This window comes from Phocoena phocoena, chromosome 13 (assembly GCF_963924675.1).
Source record: "Phocoena phocoena chromosome 13, mPhoPho1.1, whole genome shotgun sequence".
Taxonomy (NCBI): Eukaryota; Metazoa; Chordata; class Mammalia; order Artiodactyla; family Phocoenidae; genus Phocoena; species Phocoena phocoena.
The window spans coordinates 5,832,555-5,854,574 of record NC_089231.1 but is presented as its reverse complement, the minus strand read 5'-3'; the positions used below and the strand labels follow the sequence as shown (position 1 = coordinate 5,854,574).

At 37.3% G+C, this 22,020-nt stretch overlaps 1 protein-coding gene across 1 annotated transcript in view; it reads right to left on the bottom strand.

The window, feature by feature from the left end:
* The window catches only part of NETO1 (neuropilin and tolloid like 1), a 90,419-nt gene that overhangs the window by 812 nt on the left and 67,587 nt on the right, over nucleotides 1-22,020 (bottom strand). The window contains exons 8-10 of the mRNA XM_065889748.1: nucleotides 4,671-4,784; nucleotides 2,042-2,600; nucleotides 1,008-1,082 (exon numbers count right to left, since the gene is read on the bottom strand). Coding sequence (XP_065745820.1) covers nucleotides 1,022-1,082; nucleotides 2,042-2,600; nucleotides 4,671-4,784 — 734 coding nt within the window. The 3' untranslated portion in view covers nucleotides 1,008-1,021. The remainder of the gene's footprint in view (nucleotides 1-1,007; nucleotides 1,083-2,041; nucleotides 2,601-4,670; nucleotides 4,785-22,020) is intronic.

The window sequence follows — 22,020 nt, the reverse complement described above, 5'->3', positions numbered from 1 at the left end:
GGGATAACAAATGTCTGTAATTCTTAAGTTTGGATAAAGGCAGTGGAATGAGTTTAGAAATATGTCCACTTTTCACAATTCACTATAGAATTTTCTTTTCACAGTCCCCATGTTTGTATAAATAGTTCTTGTCTGAAAATAAAACACAGTTAAAACATTTTCTCCCGATGAAGTATGCACACAACTACACCAACTTATCAAAGTAGTATAGAGCATGGAAATGCATTCACCTAATTCAAGAATAATTGATAGGTCTGAAGAGTTTTGAAGAGATTAACCGTCAAGCAAATTTAATTGGAGACAAATTAGTCTAATAGAGATATAGACTCTAAGTGCTAAATATAAAGCCATTATGGTACCCGATGACAAAATAGATGCACACAAAGACAACTGATATTTATGGAACATTTTACATTATCAAGCATTCAAATTTTATATTATAAAATTTGACATAACATGCTGCATTTAATTTTGATGAAATAAGCTGCATATTCATGCAAAAATAAGGGGCACAAACTATATAAGTACCACAGAATACTTAGTGTATGAGTTTTGAGTAGAATGTTGCCAAATTCAATCAATACCATTATTACCAGTCTTTACTGAATACTGACTTCAGTTATATTGAGACAGTATTCAATTTTTTTAAATTATGAAAACCTTGGGTTTCTTCTGGTATTTCTTTTAAGACTTCACCAATTTTTGTATCTTTACCTTAAAATAGATAAAATTTAACTTATTAACTTAACATCCTTTTCAATAACATTGTAGTACAATGCTTGATGGTAAGAATATTAACATTTATTTTAAAGATACGTATACTAAGAATCATCCTTCCATCAGCATTGAATCCCGTATATTTCTAATTGTGAAATGCTATGAAACACATATCTCAAGAAAGAATGAATAAATAGCACAGTCCCTAAAAAACTACAAGACAAGTTCAACAGAACAAAACAAAACAGAGTACAACAAAGTCGGAGAAGGAACCAAGGGCATTTGCTTACCTTGAATTTTCTTTTTAGACCCTAGTTGTGTTGTATTCAGATTCATGTTTGCTTAGAGACCCAATGAGGCAGAACCTGGAATGTTATGGCTATTTCATTCAACAAAGTAATATTTTCACAAAAAATAAATAAGCACACAAATATTTACTTAAAAGCATTCCTAAAAATTCATAAATCTGTGGAAATAAAATTTTTTCCATCAGCATGCAAAAATATTAAATCAACTAAAAGTAGTTTAGGTTTTGAGAATATATATTGAATTGAGGAATTACGTACATTTACAAAATAAACTGAATGCTAGTGAGCATGCAAAACAAAACACAGGAAGATTGGATTTGGGAATTTGAAATAATATTTTTCTCAATTTAAATCCTCTTTCCTTTACTAATTTTAGGCCTAATAATACAATATAGATAATATTGTCTCCATATTAAAAGAAAACCGTTTCTACTAATCCTCGCTACATTTAAATATCAATGTTTACTTGTTTTAGCGTACCATGCTATCATATGCAATTTGTAATGTAAGTATTATGTGATATGTGGAAAAAAGTGTTTTAACTTTCATACCAAAAATATAATACACTATATTGCAAAATATGTTATTTTTACATTAAAATTATTCAACAAGATGGGTTAACCATCTCGGTAAGGCAATTATTTCCAAATATCATCTCGTATCTTAAAATCTATAAATATTGATTGGAGCAACATTTATGACCACATGGAAGCAAATTAGCCATATAAATTAGAGCCATAATTTTTATAGAAATAAATATTATCTCTGTATAGAAATAAATGAAATCTCTTTGGTCTGTGTGTGCTCACACACATACACGTATGTACACAGACGGGATTTAGGAAAAGTATGGAGAGCACGGAAAAAGGAAAAGAAGAGGCAAAAGTTGAAATACTATGCTTTAAGTCATTAATAAAAAGAGAAACTGAAAAATGAAGACAAAATAGAACACAACATTCTGGAAGCATTTCAGTCTTCAGGTTATAGTTTTCATCAAAAAATCTATAGATACTGACCGCTGGACGGCTTTATCGTGTCGGGACAGCCTGTGACTCGTGGTCGGCACCTCGTCAAGCTCGTCGATGTCACAGGGATCTGCGGCATCTTGGGAGTAGTTGTGTTTCATGACGAGGATACTTCTTCTGTTCACAGGTGGGATGAGGGGTTTGACGGGCTGCGGGGACATCTCTGTCAAGACAGAAGCATCTCTTGTGCTGAGGTTGCTGCGGCTGCCTTTCGTACTGGACAGTTGTGATCCACAGTGATGGTCATGAATGCATTTGGAAGAGGACCTCCTCAGTTTATGGTAGTTTTCAAAGTCATCGGCCACATCTGCAAAGTCAGCTGTAGCTCCTGTCCCTCTGAGGGTGCATACCTCGTAATGAGGAGGTTCCAACACCTCCTGGAAAACTGTCTGGTCAAAGTCCGATTTCCTTTGGACATATTTTTTACGAGGCTGTTTGATCTGCACAATGACAGAAATGATAATAAGGATGATCACAATGCAGGAAGTCACGCCAATGACAGTCCCACTGGTGTTGGTCAGCTGGTCCAGCAGACTGGCTTTCCTCTTTTCTACACGTTGAGGAGAGTGAAAACAACAAACAAAACAAGAAACAACCCACCACGCGTTAATATGGTAGTCAGACGTACGTGGAGAACTTTAAATGAAACAGGCTGAGCATAAAACTTTCACTGTCTTAAACATAAACAAGTCTTTAAAAAGAAACAGAATGTTTCACTTTTCACAAGAACCCTATCTTCTAGCCTTAGAAACGGCTCTCCCGTTGCACAGCATCCCTACTTTAAATGTAAATATATGTTTTGAAGAAGGTCTTATAAAACCTTTAGGATGTCATTTGCGAATCAGTTGGTAATGGTAAAAACATTTCTCTTGGTATAAGAAACCCCACAAACTCCGCTAATGGGAACATGGATATACCTAAATTGTTTTGAACTTATTCCTGATGTGGATAACTGAAGTCTAAGTAACAGTATTCTGATACCAGAAGGTGATTACACTTTAAGACAGACACTTCCGGGATGTTGGCATGAGGGCTTCTGTGGGTCTTTCCCCATCATCGTAAAAGTTAAAAAAGTAACATTTAAGGTTTCTGGAAATTGTCTTAAGGGAGGTACATTTATTCAAGAAAATCTACTGAATTTCTTTATGAACAGGGATGGTCTGTGGCCTTTGAGCTCCTCCACCCAATAGAAGCTATCCCAATAGAAGCTTCTATCCCATTAGAAGCTCTACTCAGGGTGGTTTCAGGCAACACAAGGCTCCTCTCCCTACAGGCCCCCAGTCTGGAGCTACGGTACCTCCCCAGGAAGGGCGAGCCACCTGCATTTCTCAATGCCCCTTCCACCCCCAGATCCATACTGCAGATGTTCGATTCCAGGCAGGAGTGGCTGGAATGTGGGGTCTCCCCTCCTCCTCCCAGGCCCCACTGGTAGGAAAGAAGGTCTACACCAGGCACAGCAGGTTGAGAATACAGGGCCCCGGTCACACTGGCTGCAGCTCACTCACAACGTCGAGCTCCCTGAAGAGACAAGCAGAAGACCAGATGGCCCCTTTCTCCATCCTCACCGAGTGCCTTCTTCATAAAGCAGGGGTGTTCCTCTCAGAGAAGTGAGCCACTGTCCCTGCCCCACCCTACCATCCAGAGCAGTGGCGCAGAGGTTTTGTCCATGGAGAAAGGTGGGCCACCAAGAACCATGGAAACAGACCCACTTTAGGCAAGTAAAACGAATCCCTAACAGTGCTGTATAAGGTTCTTCACAAAATGCTTCATTTCCCATCCATTCCAAAGTGGTTCCTTGGACACAACATGCATCATTGCCCATCTCCTCAAAATAGGTGATACTGGATTGGCTTCTCTTATTGACCCTGCGAACCACGGGTACTGTGGCAACGTCTCTCTGCTTCTATCCACAGAGGGCATTTTAATAGAAGATATTGGACATCAAGCATGGAGCGTTATTTGCCCGTTTCTTTTCCTTTGCAAACTGGTTAATATTGGATCTGAACAAAAGAGGATATGTGGCACTTTGAACTTAACCAAAACTTGCAACCTTCATAACCAAGCCGAGGGATGCTCTCTATGTAAACAAACCTTTGCGTACAGGCTAGAGAAGGAAGCCGGAACATTGGAAGCGATTCTCATTGGAAAGGAAGAAGAGCGTTTTGGTAGGAAAATTGAAGTCGAGGTAAGTGGCTTTAGGTACCTGAAAGCCCTAATGTTCCTTCGATACACTTTTATCTCTAGAGTATGTGCACTATGTCTGGTAAAGACGGACTGGATAAGTGAGAGGTGCAGCCACAGATGAAGGAGCTTCTGATAGGAAACGCTGCTTTGCATGAAAAGCTCCAATGCCCTGCTACAGGCTCCAAAAAGGAGATTTGCCAATGAACATCAAGTGCTAAGGACAGTCCACTGTGCATTAGGGAATGTGAAAACTTCTGGTTACAGCGCGAGTAAAAGCAAAGGAAAAGGCTAACAAATCAATTATAAAACCTACAGGAGTTCATAAAGCCAATATACAATATATTTTTAAGGCTGTCTGATACATATAAACATTGGATAAACTTCTTCCCACGCTACAGGTAGAGGGATTTTGCAGATTCCAGGGACGAATGATTACCTTTACAATGATTTTCGTCCCAAGGGTACACACAGTTCTGGAGTCCATTGCAAACCAACGTATTGTTAATACACATGTTACTGTGGCAGAAGAACGTATTGCCTTCGCAGGGAGCTAAAAAGGAGAAGAAAAAGGCAAGAAAAAAGTTTTAACTGATGCTCAGTTGTAAATCACTCACGTTGCAAATCTAAAAACAAAAAGATTAGTGTGATAATAAGCCGTCAAATTGAGAAAAATGGTAGAACTGACATTCCATTCTCAGAAGTGTCGCCATAGCGGTAATTATTCCTTGCGTTACTAACAGAGCTAGAGTTCTTCTAGATGTGCTCAGCTTATAAAACTGGCACGGGAGGTTTTCCATCATAAAAATGACGTACATTATCCGTATGGGTTCTTCTGTTTTTTATTTAACTTGGTGCATTCATTTAGCAAAACTTAAGTGCCGACCACATGCATAACATTATTTTTTACACTGAAATTCTGTATGTATCAATTTGGTTGTCCTGTGCAAAAAAGATTTAGTTTAATGGAAATATTGAAATATTTTGGAAAGTATATGCTTACAAAATACTAATTAAGAAAGTATAATATTATTTAAGCATATGAAAGAAGCAAAGAATATCATGGAGATTCAGAACAAGGGAAAATTTATTCTGAACATAAGAAAAATGTACATTATTCTTATCAACGTTTAAAATATATACGGTGATGAAATTACCCTACTTTGCATATATATCACACGTTCTACTAACTTTAGGTACAATGGTCCACGCACTCCAGACTACAATGCACATTTAGGGCATTGGGAGGTAAAATAAGAATTCCAAGAAGTATACAATTTGGCTATAGAAATAAGAGAATTAGTGACAAGTCTAATATCGCAAAGTCTAATGTTAGCTATGACTTCAATATTACAAAAAAATACACTTCTTTCATTGTCAGAGTAATTGGTCATTTATAATAACGCATCTCTAGAGTAATGCTACACTATGAATTATAGCTTAGATGCCATTATAGCTTGATGTAGACAGTCCTTTAAAGTAGCTTTTGTTTTTATCTTTGTAATCATCCCACATATCTCATAAAATGTAATTTTAGCACTGATTTTTTTCGGTTATAGTTTTGTGGCCCTTTTAAGGATAGGTATTCTAGAAAAATATATTAGACACAAAACACATAATTTTCAGCGGTTCATCAATCAGTAAAGTTTTATCAATGATCAATATTATCTAAACAGTGCAGTCATGTTATAATTAATTTTCACCTTCAAAACCGCATATTGCAGGGTTGTTTTTTTTTTAAGAAAGTTGTCTCCCTTAAATGTATTTTCCATATTAATGAAAATTGTTAAGAAAATGCCTTGCGTAAGGTAATTTAATATATTTTAACATTCCTAGAGGAATTATTAAAAAACAAATGATCGAGGGCTTCCCTGGTGGCGCAGTGGTTAAGAATCTGCGTGCCAATGCAGGGGACACGGGTTCCAGCCCTGGTCTGGGAAGACCCCACATGCCACGGAGCAACTAAGCCCGTGAGCCACAACTACTGAGCCTGCGGGTCTAGAGCCTGTGCTCCGCAACAAGAGAAGCCACAACAATAAGCCCGAGCACCGCGATGAAGAGTAGCCCCCACTCGCCGCAACTAGAGAAAGCCTGCGCACAGAAACGAAGACCCAACACGGCCAAAAATAAATAAATTTATTAAAATAAATAAATGATCAAGTCTTGAAAATCAAAAGTGTGGCAAAGACAAGGGTAACTTGAGCCAAGCATTCCCCTGACTCTCCAAGCCCTTACCCCTACCCACCCCACCCAGTCCCAATTCCCAGGAGAGTTTCTTCTTCCTTCTGCTTGGTTTGCCTTCAAGTCCCTGGATAAAGAATAAAAAAGATGTAATCGTCGTTTTGAAAAACAAAGTATTAAAGAGCAGAAAAGACGCAGATGCAGTAGTCATTTTGAAACGTATCATGCTGAACATTTTATTGCGCTCCTGCTTTCAACATGGTATAAAGCTTTTACAGTGTAAAATGTAATGATCCAATCTATTACTGCAAAAACCTGCTTTTCAGTAAGGAACTAAATTTGAATTTCTGTAGTCAACCATTTTGCAGAACTGATATGGTCTGTTTAGCAGGTAATGAATGTTGTCAAAATGTGTACACAGAACAAAAAAGTAGTTTTCTGCAAATAGATCAGAGCAGCTGCAAATTGCTTTAGTAGAAAATGTAAAAAAAATCCACTTACTACCTGATAAATTGCAGTGGTTTTGAAAGTACAGTTAATCCATCAAGTAAAGAATACCCCGAAAAGAGCATAAATATTTATTGACCTTCCAGAATGAGCTGGAAAATTTATTACAATTACTATTAAATAGGATGGGTTTGTTTTTATTTTTTTTGTGTGTGTATGTGTGGTACCTGGGCCTCTCACTGTTGTGGCCTCTCCCGTTGCGGAGCACAGGCTCCGGACGCGCAGGCTCAGCGGCCACGGCTCACGGGCCCAGCCGTTCAGCGGCATGTGGGATCTTCCCGGACCGGGGCACGAACCCGCGTCCCCTGCATCAGCAGGCGGACTCTCAACCACTGCGCCACCAGAGAAGCCCTAAATTTTTAAACATATAGATAAAAATGGCATTGCATTCTGCAACAGTGAAGTATGTTAGTACTAACAGTATGTTAGTAAATACACTAGAGATTTGGCTTCCAAATTCTCCAAATGTAATTTTGTTTCTGTTTCTGCTGCTGTTGCAAAAGTCTTACAAAACACCAATCAATGTGCCAGTATCAGTTATCATTAAATATTGGTGGTTTGACTGGGAATGGAACAGATCATCCGGTACTGTCAATGAATCACATTCTTGACACACTACTTTACATCAATTATACAAATGTGCCAGTTAACTGAAATCATTCTCCCTTAAAAAAATCACTATTATTCCAAGTACTACTCCATCTTTTCTTCCTTACTTTTGCTACATTTATAGAACTGCTGTGCAAACAATAAACAAACAAAAACAGACAAGGAAATCTTAGCAGTGGCTAAGAAACCAATGTATCACAACATACCCCTTGAACAAAAATTAATTTTGTCTCATAGACACCAAAAATAAAATCGATTGGATTCTGAATTTTCTTTATATTGCATACCTGAATATTTCTCTCATATAAAGGCAGACACACAATAGTTCAATAAAGATTCTTAGTTCTACCTCCTGCTAAAAGCATAAAATGGCACCTTCCTGCCTCCCAAATCAAGCCATGTCCTCACTGCTCCTTCAAGGGTGTCTGAGTACATACACTCTGCACATAAGCATTTCCCACTGCTCCCCACACGTTCCTGAGATCTTTGGTTCATTGGCCATGTAGTTCCCTCCCTCTCTCTGTCCTGGAATACCTATTCTCCACTCTGCTATGCAAATCATATCAGAACTGTGCGATCTTTACAGTTTTAAAATATCATTCCAATCTATCAGAAAATTATCTTTTCCTTAAATCCTATTCTACTTACAATTTTTAAAAGAGTTTAGCACTTAGTATATGCTTATCATCCTTCCCCATGAGTTCTTTGAGGCTAGGGACATGCTTTCAAAAAAATTACTTGTAATCTCTTATGTAGCTTAATATCTCTAGGCTTAAAGAGTCAACAGATATTTTTAATTGATTAATATCACTGAGCAAATGTTTAGCTCTGGCCAGGCTGCCGACCTGAGTATCCTAGAGAACAGAAGATTCTCACAGGTGTGTTTACTGTGGAGAATTAGCCCTCAAATACAATACAAATTGTGACATTCTCAGAAACTAAATCGCATTCATTTATTTGGTTCTCTTACTATTGCTGGAAAAGCACATATTCTACCAATTTTTAGAGAACGTATTCTACTTAGAAATTCAGTATAATTGTCAAAAGCTATTGGCTCTTAAAAACCAGCCCCCTTATTCCCTAAAATTATCTGGAAGAAACTCAAAATTAAGGTTTACCAATAATAAAGGGCAGCCAATAACGGAATCCTCAAAATTCAGAGTAACTCACACAGGCAGTTTCCATGATCAGATGAATCTACTTATTTCTGGGACTAGGTCTTCTGTTGCTTTCAGAATAGCAAACATAGCCTCACATTGATGTTAAAAACTAAGTACACAGAAGAAAGTATTCGCATTGCTTTTTGACTCTGAATTATTTAAAAGCATATTTAGACATAATGACTGCAGCTATTGCAAACTCACTTCTCTGGAAGGGTTTATTGAACATCACCATTTTATCATCCGCATCTAATGCTAAGTGTTTCTTTTTGAGAAAAGCCAGAAATGGAATGTAGTGAAACATGCTAGTCAGCCAAAAGAATGTCATACGTGTAAGCACAGCATTGTTATTGGTTTAAATCATTCGGGTAACATAGAAAATGGATATTTTAACACTGCGAAGTGAGTCTTTCCCAACTTTCCCCTCTTCTCGCATATACTAACACATATGCAATTGTGCAAAGCATCCCTTTTGGACCAGGTTAACTGTCCATGAACTTGAAGCTTAGAGAATGCTTCTCCAGGCACTTCATCCTGGGGTAGAGTCCCGACAACACTACAGAGGGTAGGGCTGCGTCTCAGGCCGTAGGGAGTGATAATTCCTAAGGAGAGATCTCGTCTTCCATGAGCACTTACTCAGTTACCACATCTATAAAATAGGGAGACAGATAATGCTTCCCTACGTGATTTAACTATGCAAAGAATGTAGGACAGTGCCGGCCATATGGACGCAAGCACTGTAGCTGTCATAGTAAGCTGTTCTAAAAGGCAAGTATTGTACAGAGGCTGTGAATTCAAAACGTCTGAGATTGAATCCTGGGTTCACCACTTCTAAGTTGTGTGATCTTGAGCAAATATTCCTTAAATTTTTCCACTTTTCAGTTTACATCTATATAGTGGGATAAGTTGAAGGAGATACAGGATATAAAAGTTAAGTGATTTATATTCAAGTTCCTAATTTGTAAAGTGACGACAGCTGTTCACAGACCTCTTGTTAAGACTAAATGAGAATGCAAATTTGAAAGAACAGAGCACAACCCTTTATGCAGAAGAGCACGTAATAAATGCTGTTTAAAAAGATGAGTTATACATAGAACTGTTTGTTTTCTCATGTGACAAAACAGCAGATCGTTATTCTTTAGACAGTAAAATACTGTAATAAAATTAATATAATTAAATGGATTATGCTAGATCAATAAGATGTTATATTGGGAGTAATATTTAAAATATTTAACAATCATTACTTCATGGGGACTGACCAATCAGAGTTAAAGGGATGCTGATGGACTAGACCACACCAGTGCCTTCCACCCTACCTGTGAGTACCAGTTCTACAACACCCCAGTTTACAGTCACTTGTAAGAAACTGAAAAATAAACTAATGCATAATGAAACATCCTTTTCTCAAAAACGACAGGGGAATGCTTATTTTAATAATTTTCCTACTATATCTACTTCCAAGTCCTTATTCTAGCACACTATGTATTTCACAAAAATTCGATCCCAAGGGCTAAGTGGACAACTCCCTTCTATGATTCAAAAAGTGGTTTTAAATTAATTCTGATAGTACATGAAGTAGCACAATGACAGGTAATACAAACAATTAACTTTACAATGTGCAGAAGGTTCTTACCCTCTGGCTCTCCTAAAAGTCATTATATGAGCTTAGTATATACTTGAATGTGAAAACAAAGCGAACAATACACCAGAGCCCTTCAGCTTCAAGGTCTTTGATTCTGTGTTACTGTACTATTTACATGTAAAAAGAAAAAAATAGTCTATAACCAGTCTCCATTTTTTATATCCAAGTACACAATAAACACACCTTTCTAAGACATGCCCAGGACTTTCCTAAAACTATGACTTCCTGACTGAGATATAAATCCAGGAGTGTTCTGAAGTTTTTAGTGATCCTATGAAACTGAGGCTTGGATAAAAGTGACATTTGTCCTACAATTGTATTAACAGAATTTTCAGTACAGAGAAACACAATACACAGATGCAGACTGTGAAATTATCTAAAGGTCCTTTAAGCCCAATTTTAAAATTCCAATTTAAAATACCTTAAGTGAACAGTTATCTAAATATTTCAAAACAAATTCTTTGGAAACATGAAATGTAACTCAACAGTTTGTTCTGGCAAGGAAGATGTGTACTGCAGAGTAGGAAGACTGAGAAATACAGTGTATTCCTGTGTGTCACCCTTCTCAGCACCTTGTTTCGAGAAGTCATACGCCCAAAAGTGTATGTTTAACCTTGTTTAATCCAAATATCTCCAATTCTATTTGTATGCCACTTAACAGACAACACAAAACCAAAATCAAAAACAAAAGCTTGTGTTTCGCCCCAGTGTTCAAAAATCATTATAGTGGTAGGATTCTTAATTCTTAAGGGGTCAGAGAATAGTATGGAAATTATTGAGGTATAAAGTTGCGTGAAAAATAAGGTTACAAATTGTTTCAAATTATAAAGCCTCACATGCAAACAAACATACAAAAAATTTTACTGGAAATACTAAGCTGAAATGTTAGCAATGACTATTTCTAGGATATTTACAAGTTATATTTAATTTTCGTTGGGAAATTTTTTCATATATGCATATACATATGTGTGTATATACACAAACATATACACATATAGGTACTTCTTATGATTGGGAAAAATCTGATAACTTTTCATGAAAAGAAAGCCAAATATTAATCCAAACAAGTCTATCTTATGTTTCAAATTTTAACCAGTAAAAGAATAGACTTCACATAATATTTATACTTTATTATTTTTAAAGACACTTAATGAACTCAATATTTCACTGAATTCATTGTTTTCTTTTGGACGTTTTTTCTAGTTTTAAATCCTCATATGTTCCCATTCGTCCCACTAGGTGGGGAACATTTACCATTCTTCAGTGAAATAGCATTTCAGTCCTTCAAGATGCTTAAATCATGATGGCATCTGAGACAAACAACCTTTATACCTACATATTGCTGATTCTTAAGGAGTAAAAACGTTATCAGGAGACAAACAAATGAATTTGGGGCATATTTTAATTAGGTTAAGGAGGACAGGAGGAAGAAGGGCAGTCACACACTCAAAATAAAAGAGATTTTATTTTAAAGTATAATAAAGAATCACCAAACATATATTTTATAATGTTAAAGGTCTAATCATGGATATATCATTTTTCAGTATCATGTCACATGCTTATAAATACTGTTCCAATTCTGTAATTAAAAGCCACGTAATTCATAATCGCTATTTAATGCTACCAGCACTAACGCTCATTCTATTAGAGTCATTTCTTTCCTCACCCCCTACCTTGCTTTTCAAGTCCAGAAATGCCACTCAGGGAAAATTAAAACAAAATGGAAATAAAAACTGTCAGATTTCTCTCTGAAACCTTGATATTTCAAATACCTCTGCTTTCTTGTTAATGAAACTATCATCTGGTAGATCTGTTCAAAGTCAAGTTACATCATATTTCATCAAGAAAATTTGGAAATAGAAGAGCTGCTCGATCCTATTTTTCTTTAAAAACCATTATACCATTTAAAAACTGCTTGGGGCTTCAGATCAGATGCTCCTGCCGCACACCCCCCCCACCCCCGTCTCCCAGCCCCCAACCCATATCTTGTTTCATTCCACAGGCATTCTCCTTGCTTCTTGCTTCTCTCAAATTCTTATCTTTTAACCGCTTTAATTTGAGGTTTGTCGAAAGCTCACGCCTCTATGTGCTGGCCTGTGTGAGAACAGACCACACACACACACACACACACACACACACACACACACACACCCATGTCTTTGAGCTTTCTACTTCTGCTCTTTTTTATTCTTATTTTCCCAATCATAACTTGGAGTGGAAATGGTCACAAAAATGCATGGAGAAGCATCAGAACGAGGAAAGAGCTGGGAGTACGTTTACATGTCCTTGCTTCATTTCCTGAATTCACCTTGTATCACCCTTGAAGATATTGATTTATTAAAATTTTCTGACAGTCTAGAGGCTCTACAGTCTATCACTTTCTTTGCCTGAGAGATGGGAACAAAGCTTAAAATTATTATAATTATGTAAATGTGATAGGTACCTGCATTATATATTTAGGTAATTAATTTTTACTAAATAGCAAAATCTGGCACACTGAAAAACTCAGTTACTTTTATTCAATAATCGTTTTGATCTTTCAGGTGCAAAGGTGATTTTCCCTGCCCTCTGAGGCCTTTTGGCTGACCCCTGCAGTCAGGCTCCTGGTGATACCGAGCAGGACCCTCTGGGGCTCCTGGGCACAAAAGTCTTTCTGTGTCCCCCATTTCTGGATTACAGGAAATAGGCTTCATTCAGCCTCCGTGACCTTCCCTGAGTTCCAAGGAGCAGGTTTAAATAGATGTTAATTAGGGAAGCCAGGACCAGTCAAAAGAAACAATAGAGCTGCCTAGGGGCAGGGTCTGGGTCCCCCCCTCAAGGCATATACTTAATATTTCTGAGCTGTTTTACAGATACTGAAACCGCCAGCAGGTGGGAGAAATTAAAGGTATGCTGCCCACGAGCATGTAGCCCCCCGACTGGATGGAACCAGAAGGTTGATTACGCTGACTCCCCATTACCTCACCACCAACCAATCGGAAGAAAGTCCACGAGCCGATCACGCCCTCTTTGAACCATGACTATAAAACTTCTCACTACCCGCTCCAGGTCCACACACATTTTGAGGGCATTAGCCCACTGTGGTCCTCTTTGCCTGGCAAAGCAATAAAGTGATTCTTTTCCACTTCACCCAAGACTCTGTCTCTGAGATTTAATTTGGTGTCAGAGTACAGAGGCTGCATTTGGCTTCATTCTCATGGGCTCACACTTCCGGCTCTGACTCCTATCTGAGACCCAGATTCGTTCGGTGCATCCAAATCCCTAAGTAACATCCCCACTTGGCCTTCTAATTACCATCTCAAATGGAATATGGCTGGATGGGTTCAGATAACGGTGATCATCCTATAGTCCTCTTCCCTGCCTCAATTCCCCCCTCACACACCCTCCCGACATTATTAAGGGGCATCTCCTCGCTCCAGACTAAAGGCTCAGGTCATCATTGAGTCCTCTCTGCCCTGGCACCCACATCAAACTGTCCTGTAGGTCTGTCAGCTCTCTCTCAACTCCAGGCTCTTGGTAACGTCTCCACTGGTACTTCTGAGTGGTCTTTCACCAAATGGTCTCTTACACGGATCCACGGACACAGTGGCCAGAGAAGCCTTGGATATTTAAGTGTAAATCAGATGGAGTTTCATTCATCCCCTTTTAAAACACTCCAAAACCTTCCCAATAAAGTGAAATCAAATCTCAAACTCCTTAGTACCCCTTTGCTTACCCCAAATCTTTGCCCAACTTACTTCTGAGCACAAGGATCGCCCAACACAACCCAGGGCACTCATGCCCACATCTTTCTCCAGCACGTTACCCCGTGTTGTGTTTTTCCACAACACTTATTAGGATTTGAGTTCATCTTTTTAAAGTTACTCTCTTGTACATCATTAGCTTCCTTTAATAAGAATGAGAGGCAAAGGCGTTGTTCTGTTTACTAATTTATCACTGCGCTCAGAACATCAGGTGCCGTATCATAGGTCCTTAATAAATACTCGTCCACGAGACACTGGAACAAAACTTCTTTAAGCAGTAAAATGGATATGCCATATTCTCATTAAATTCTAACAATGTTTCTAAGGAATAGCTAAACTTTTCTTCATGAACTTGATGGAAGAAAATATCTAAAACATCAGAGATCCCAATTATGAGTGAGCCTCTACGTCAGCTTTCAAAGACTTCAAAAACTGGATTAAAACAATGTAGAGCTTGCTGCTACATACCATTTTTAACCGTGAGATTCTAATCACAGAAAAAGAAAATGTAAAAAAAAATTTTAATATATTTGGCCATTAGAATTGCCTCCCAAAACAATTGTTTTGTTTTGTTTTTCCCAAAATGAATGGAATAATTTCCCTGCCACCATACTTTAAACATGCAATGGCCCTTGGGCTATGCAATTAGAGGAAATGTCATTTTACTTGAAAAATGCTGACCAGATTTGAGGCCAGAAATAGGTTTGTGCATCTTCTCATCACCTCTTTCATCAGCTTCATATTTTTTTTTGAAAAATCAATATCTGCTTCCAAAACTCTATGTTCCAATATGACTTAGTTATCAGTCAAGATATCCAGTGTTATTGTTAAGCTATAGCTTAATCTTTTTTCTAATACAAGAAATTCTATTCACAACCTAATCCCACTCACATTTATTAGATCCCCCCAATCTCTCTGCTAAAATTGCATATTCCTACTGTTCCAAAAGACACGCTATTATGAAAAGAGAAGCACCTTCAGGAGAAAATTATATTCCATAGATAGAGGCCATTTCATTACTCACAAAGGGCAAGGACCACGTCACGATCTATCCATTCCAGTTGATGCCAAGAAATTATTATACATTTTTATACTACGATTATGTCTGCACTGGGTCAGCTACCCCATGATTTATTCATCGTGTGCAATTAGATGTGACTCTAGTTACAGTAACTAGGATATTATATTTCTTTGGGGTCTGCACTCTATTATTAGGACTTGGACATGGGGTCCAGGGTTTGCTTCCATAGCTGATGCACACATATATGCAACAGTTGTTAGGGTGGACTCATCGTTTTGTTAAAGGTATTAATGTATATTTGGTTTCATTATGGAACATGCCAACTCCCCAAAGGAGGGCTTGCAGTAAATAAGGATTAAAGCCAAGCATCAACAGAGCACCATAGCTCAGGCTTGTGATTCTGTTAGTTCAAAGACTAACAATTTGGAATAATAATTTCCTTTCTCCATAGCAAACATACATTGTTTATTTTCATTGATAGACGTAAACTATGTAGCTGTGAAGCCAGAATCAAAGAGATCAATAGGGCTTCCCTGGTGGAGCAGTGGTTGAGAGTCCGCCTGCCCATGCAGGGCACACGGGTTCGTGCCCTGGTCCGGGAAGATCCCACATGCCTCGGAGCGGCTGGGCCCATGAGTCATGGCCGCTGAGCCTGCGCATCCGGAGCCTGTGCTCTGCAACGGGAGAGGCCACAACAGCGAGAGGCCCGCGTACCGCAAAAAAAAAAAAAAAAAAAAAATAGATCAATATATATTATCCCCAAGGATCCTACCAAAAATTACAAGGAATTTGCTGCCTTTATTCTTGTCCCAGGATCCCTGGCAGACACTTAACTAAAGACAATGTTGATCTAAAAAAGTTCAATGAAAATTCTACGAAATTTTCTAAGTAATTCAACATATAAATATGGTAGCCAAAATTATTTAATATTTTTAGTCTAAAAAGTAGTTGAGGAAATTGATTTTAAATTTTAATTATATCACTAAACTATATATCTATATGTATAACTTTTCTTCAGTGATTTGAGTTAAATAACCAAATAATTTAATATCCAGTAATAAATGTCCATCGAGAATTAACTTCAAATAAGAAGATATGTCTGACAGTTGTTGTTGTTGTTTTTTAATGGTACAACAGGACTCAACTAAACACTCAAAAAGAAAGAGAGAAGGGTGAGTCTCTGGCAGACTATACAATTTTACATCATTTTCCTTTGCTCAAAAGCCTCATTATATTTGAAACTAAGAAACTACTGACTCTAAAAAGTTTCAGTACACTGTTATCCCATTAACAGACAGAATAGTAGAACCATCTATTGACTACTTGCTCCGCTCTAGACACATACATTTAAAACTTACAGCTGTCCTGTAATGATTCCTCATTTTCTGGAGAGTTCACGTTTAATGTCAAGGTGTTACAGGTAGGAAAATGGAAAAATTAGTTGACCAGCACCAAATTCATGTTTTTACACATTTTCTCATCCTATTTCATATTTTTTAAACAACAAAAATTATTTTTTCAAATGACAGATTTGTGATTTTCTTTCTAAAATATTAACATTAATCTTAAAATCTCCAAACACATGTATACTTGCCAAAAAGTATATATTGATATCTTCACGATACATTCCTTTTTTGTATTTTTCTGTAGTGAAAAGATATTTAATTTTTAAATAATTTCTTTATATAGAAGAATATTTATTCAGTGGTAGGGAATGAAGGGAACACGTGTTTAGATATACGATTACCATTTGGCATTATGAACCATTGGTCTTCAAGTCAACTAAGTTATGTTTTCATAATCTCAGACAAGAGTTTGTCAGTTTAATAATAATAAAAAAAATCTAACCTATTGTGTTTAGTTGAATAATGGCTCCCAAGTTTGTCCACACCCTAATTCCTAGAACCTGTGAATGTTACTTATTATGGCAAAGGGATTTTGCAGATGTGATAAAGTTAAGGATTTCAAAATGGGGAGATTAGCCTGGATTATCCAGGAGGGGCCTGTGTAATCAAAGGCATCCTCACGAGAGGAATTTAGAAGCTCCAAGGGACAGAACATGATTTAACAACGTAGCAAAAAGAGATAAGATGATACCTTGCTGGCTTTGAAGAAGGAATAGAAGGAATCCAGAGACTGGGACAGGTGAGGGAATGTATTCTTCCCTAGAGCTCCCCTAGAAGGTGGCCTTGTTGACACCATGGTTTCAGCCCAGGGAAACCTATTTCAAATAATACATTTGTGTGGTTTTAGGCACTAAGTTAGTGGTAAACTGTTACAGCAGCAATAGGAAAACTCGTAGCTGATTTCTCAGGGTAATCAGAGACCTGCCCCACTAGGTTCCACAGATGTAGCTATGGCTGCACAATATCAAAATGGGGAAGGAAAGGTCAGAAGTGGGAAAAGGGAGGAAAGAGATCTCTGAGGTGGAAGAGCAAAAATTTGGAACCAGGACACCCTGACAATTTGTGAGTCACAATTAGCTGGGAACTGTGTTAAGAGCAACATTTTCTAATTATTTACATAGTTTAAAATATCAGAGCAAACATTTATTCATATCACCTGCGAGAGAAAGGGCTGATGCTACTCTACCTCTACTGTTCTAAGGACGCTGCAGAAATGTGGGCTTGGCCATCAGCATTTGCCACGCAGTAAATCAGCCCTCAGTTAAGTGTGTCTTTAAGGTAAATGGTGGAGAAATTCTACCGTAGGCTGTAGTGACTCTTAAGTCTAAAAGAGTATGTTATGAGACAGAAATGTGGTATCCTCAGCTGTTGCATAATTATCACCCCTCCAACAAAACCTCCAATGATCAATTATTATTTTCTGAAATCATAAATGAATCTTAATTTTCCCAATAAAGAAAATAATGTATAACTTGATATCTTGTAATAAGCTACAGTGGAAAATAATCTGATAAAAAAATGTATATACATAACTGAATCACTTTGCTGTACACCTGAAACTAACACGATATTATAAATCAAATATATTTAAATTTAAAAACAGAAAAAATGTATATATCTTGTTTTCCTAGATTTAATAAATCCCTTCAGAAAGTCGTACCAAATTATATTTATTGCTTTTAAAATGTTTACTAAAACAACAGCTTTTTGTTGTAGAAAAATCATAAAATACTGATAATAAGCCTCACCCTAAAAATAATGAGTTAATTGCACTGCCTTCTACACATATGTATTACATATATAATAGATACTGTATATTAAATATTCATCGCACATGCTTACAAGAATATATTTGTAATGTACATGTGTTCTGCTTGCCACTTGTTTTTAGAATTTTATTTTTTAATATAGTTTATTGGCAGTATCCATCTAACACATCATCGTAGCAGTTACAAGAATATAGGCATGTTTCAAGAACCATTTAACCAAGCCATTTAGGAAATTTTCATTTTTTAAATGATTCTAAACATTCTCATCACTAGTATCTATTCTTAGATTCATTTTTTAGATCAACAGGTAAGACCCTATTTTTGTTTTTTACCTGTTTCAGAATCTTGATATATAGTGCTAAATTAAGAACACTTTTATTTTCCTGCCAGCATACATAAATTTTCATTTCACCACACCATCTCCAAAACTGGGTATTTCATCATTGCTAATTTTTTAAAACAATTTGATACCTGAAAATGATGTCTCATTCTTATTGAAATTTATGTCTTTTTGTTTACTAATATGAATAGGTGTTTGTTTCCTATACCAGTAGGCCATTTACGCTTCTCTATGAATTAACTGTTTACTTTATTTGCCCCATTTTCTATTGCTATATAACATTTTCTTATTGTCTTATATAATCTGTATTCTTTTTTTGTTTATTGTTGCTTATTTATTATTTATTTTTTTGAAGTATAGTTGACTTACAATATTGTATTAGTTATAGGTGTACAACATAGTGATTCAGTGGTTTTATAGATTACACACCATACAATCTGTACTCTTTTTTTTTTTTTTTTTTTTTTTGCGGTACGCGGGCCTCTCACTGTTGTGGCCTCTCCCGTTGCGGAGCACAGGCTCCGGATGCGTGGGCTCAGCAGTCATGGCTCACGGGCCCAGCCTCTCCGTGGCATGTGGGATCTTCCCGGGCCGGGGCATGAACCTGTGTCCCCTGCATCGGCAGGCGGACTCTCAACCAGTGTGCCACCAGGGAAGCCCACAATCTGTACTCTTTACAGGATAATAATATTTGCCCACTGCCTATCCTTTATGTTGCTAATTGTCCTCCAGCTCAGCTTTTCCCTTTTATTTAAATTTAATTTAAATTAAATGTAAAAATTTAAATAATAATACATCTTGAATTTTGTATATTTGTATATAGTGATATGTTCCCTTACCCATGGTGTGTTTCATGTCTACTTTATTGAGATATGCCCAAACCTGACACATAGTCAGCAATTTCCCCATCATATTTTGTGTATTGTTGGCATTTAAATCTATGCCATCTGGTATTTACACTGCTATAAGACATATATAAGTAAATAATTCCTGTATTAATAAAGTCACCTTAATCTTTTAAAAATACAGCAATTCATAATGATGAGGCTTGGAGATCTATACCCATAAAATGTTAATTTACATTTAAATCTATGTTGTAATTGGTCACCTTGCTCCCTCTAGCACTTACAATTTTCTTTTCTTGCTGAAATCCATACAGAATATAATGCCTTTTGATCTTAGCATTTACCCCAAACTTGTAAATGTGTTTTGCCTAGATTTTTCTAGAGGGAAAATTAAATATTATTGTTGAGAGTTGATTATTATCCACCTTTTTTTTGGTGTATTTTCTCAGAGTGTTACTGACCTCTGGGCACTTTTACAGTAATAATCAAATTAAAATCTCTATATATTTTTCCCTCTAGGAGCCACTAAATTTAGTTTATTGAGGTGATATGGTAATTTTACTGGTGCATTACAAAATGGGGAATTTGCACTACCTAGGACAGAATGCAAATTGGCTATACAAGAGGCAGATGGCAGGCCAAACCGTGTTCCAGACAAGAAAGGATAAGATAATAAAACTGAAGAGTGAAATAATAAACAATTATGGTGACAGAAGAGTAAGGATCCTACTAGTATGAACAAATGATGGAGAAAAACAACTATACAGGCGGCTTCCCTGGTGGCGCAGTGGTTGAGAATCTGCCTGCCAATGCAGGGAACATGGGTTCGAGCCCTGGTCTGGGAAGATCCCCCATGCGGCGGAGCAACTAGGCCCGTGAGCCACAACTACTGAGTCTGCGCATCTGGAGCCTGTGCTCTGCAACAAGAGAGGCCTCGACAGTGAGAGGCCCGCGCACCGTGATGAAGAGTGGCCCCCGCTCGCCGCAACTAGAGAAAGCCCTCGCACGGAAACGAAGACCCAACACACCCAAAAATAAATAAATAAATAAATACATGTATTTATTTAAATGTATTTAAAAAAAAACTATACAAGAAGAGAATTTGGCTTCTTAGAATACAGTGTTTTAGTGGGTAATTTACTGAAGTACATGAGAAAGTGTGTGGCGGGAGGGACAGAGTACCAGATACAAGGGAACGTTTGCTGAAGTGAGTTACACACTTGAATTCAATTTGAATGAGTGCGGTTGTACCTCAAGAGGAGCCACCTTCTTACTCATCTTCATGCCATCAGTGCCTGGGCACTTCCTTGTTTACTGAAGGAACGACAGAATGAATGGAGGAACACAGAGAAGTATAAAAATGAAAACTTATCAATGACTAGGTAAAACAGTAGTAGTTGCTCAATTTTTAGGGTCAAGCTGATGTTGGAGTGATTATTTTTCTTATGCTGCCTACAGTTCTAGCTTGTCACATGTCTTGAACTACCAAATTTAGGAACAGTAATACATTACTAAATAATAATATATTTATTAATATATTTAATCAATATATTAAGTAACGTATATAGATTGCATTTGGGTTATCCATTCTATTAAAAATTACCCATCATTACAACAAATATGCTCCAGCCTTCTATTGCTGAGCAATAAATTATTACAAACTTTTGGGCTGAAAACAATACCCACTTAATATCTCCAGCTATGCAGGTCAGAAGTCTGGGTTGGGTAAGGTCTCTCTTTATGATCTCACAAGGTTAAATCAAGGAGGCAGCTGTACTGGGTTCTCGTCTGGAGCATGGAGGCCTCTTTTGAGCTCATTCAGGCTGTTGGAAGAATTCAGTCTCTTGTGGCTGTAGAACTGAGGTTCCTGCTTTCTTGCTGGCTGCCAAATGGGGGACACTTTTAGCCCCTAAAGGCCACCATCATTCTCTTGTCACATGGCCCTTTCTGTAACATGGCAGTGTGTTCCTTTAAGGCCAGGAGGAGTACTGGCTGCTGCTTATAATGTCTCTGACTTCTTCCATCCCTGACCTTCAGAATTTCTTTTAAAAGGGCATAAAGATTATTATCAATATTTGTTGAGTATTGTCAGACCAACCAGGATATCTGGTACACTTCTATATATCAATAACAACCTATCCGAAAGAGAAATTAAGAAAACAATCCCATTTATAATTACATCAAAGTGAATAAAGTACCTAGGAATGAATTTAACCAAGGAGGTGAAAGACCTGTACTTGGAAAACTAGAAGACATTGGTGAAGGAAATTGAAGATGACACAAATGGAAAGCTACACTGTGTTCAAGGATTGAAAGAATTAATATGGTTAAAATGTCCATCCTACCCAAAGCAATATACACGTTCAGTGCAATTCCTGTCAAAATACCCATGGCATTTTTCACAGAACTAGAACAAATGATTCTAAAATTTGTATGGAACCACAAAAGACCCCAAATATTCGAAGCATTCTTGCAAAGAAGAATATACCTGGGGGTATCACATTCCCTGACTTCAGACTATACTACAAACTACAGTAATAGAAACAGTATGGCACAAAAACAGACA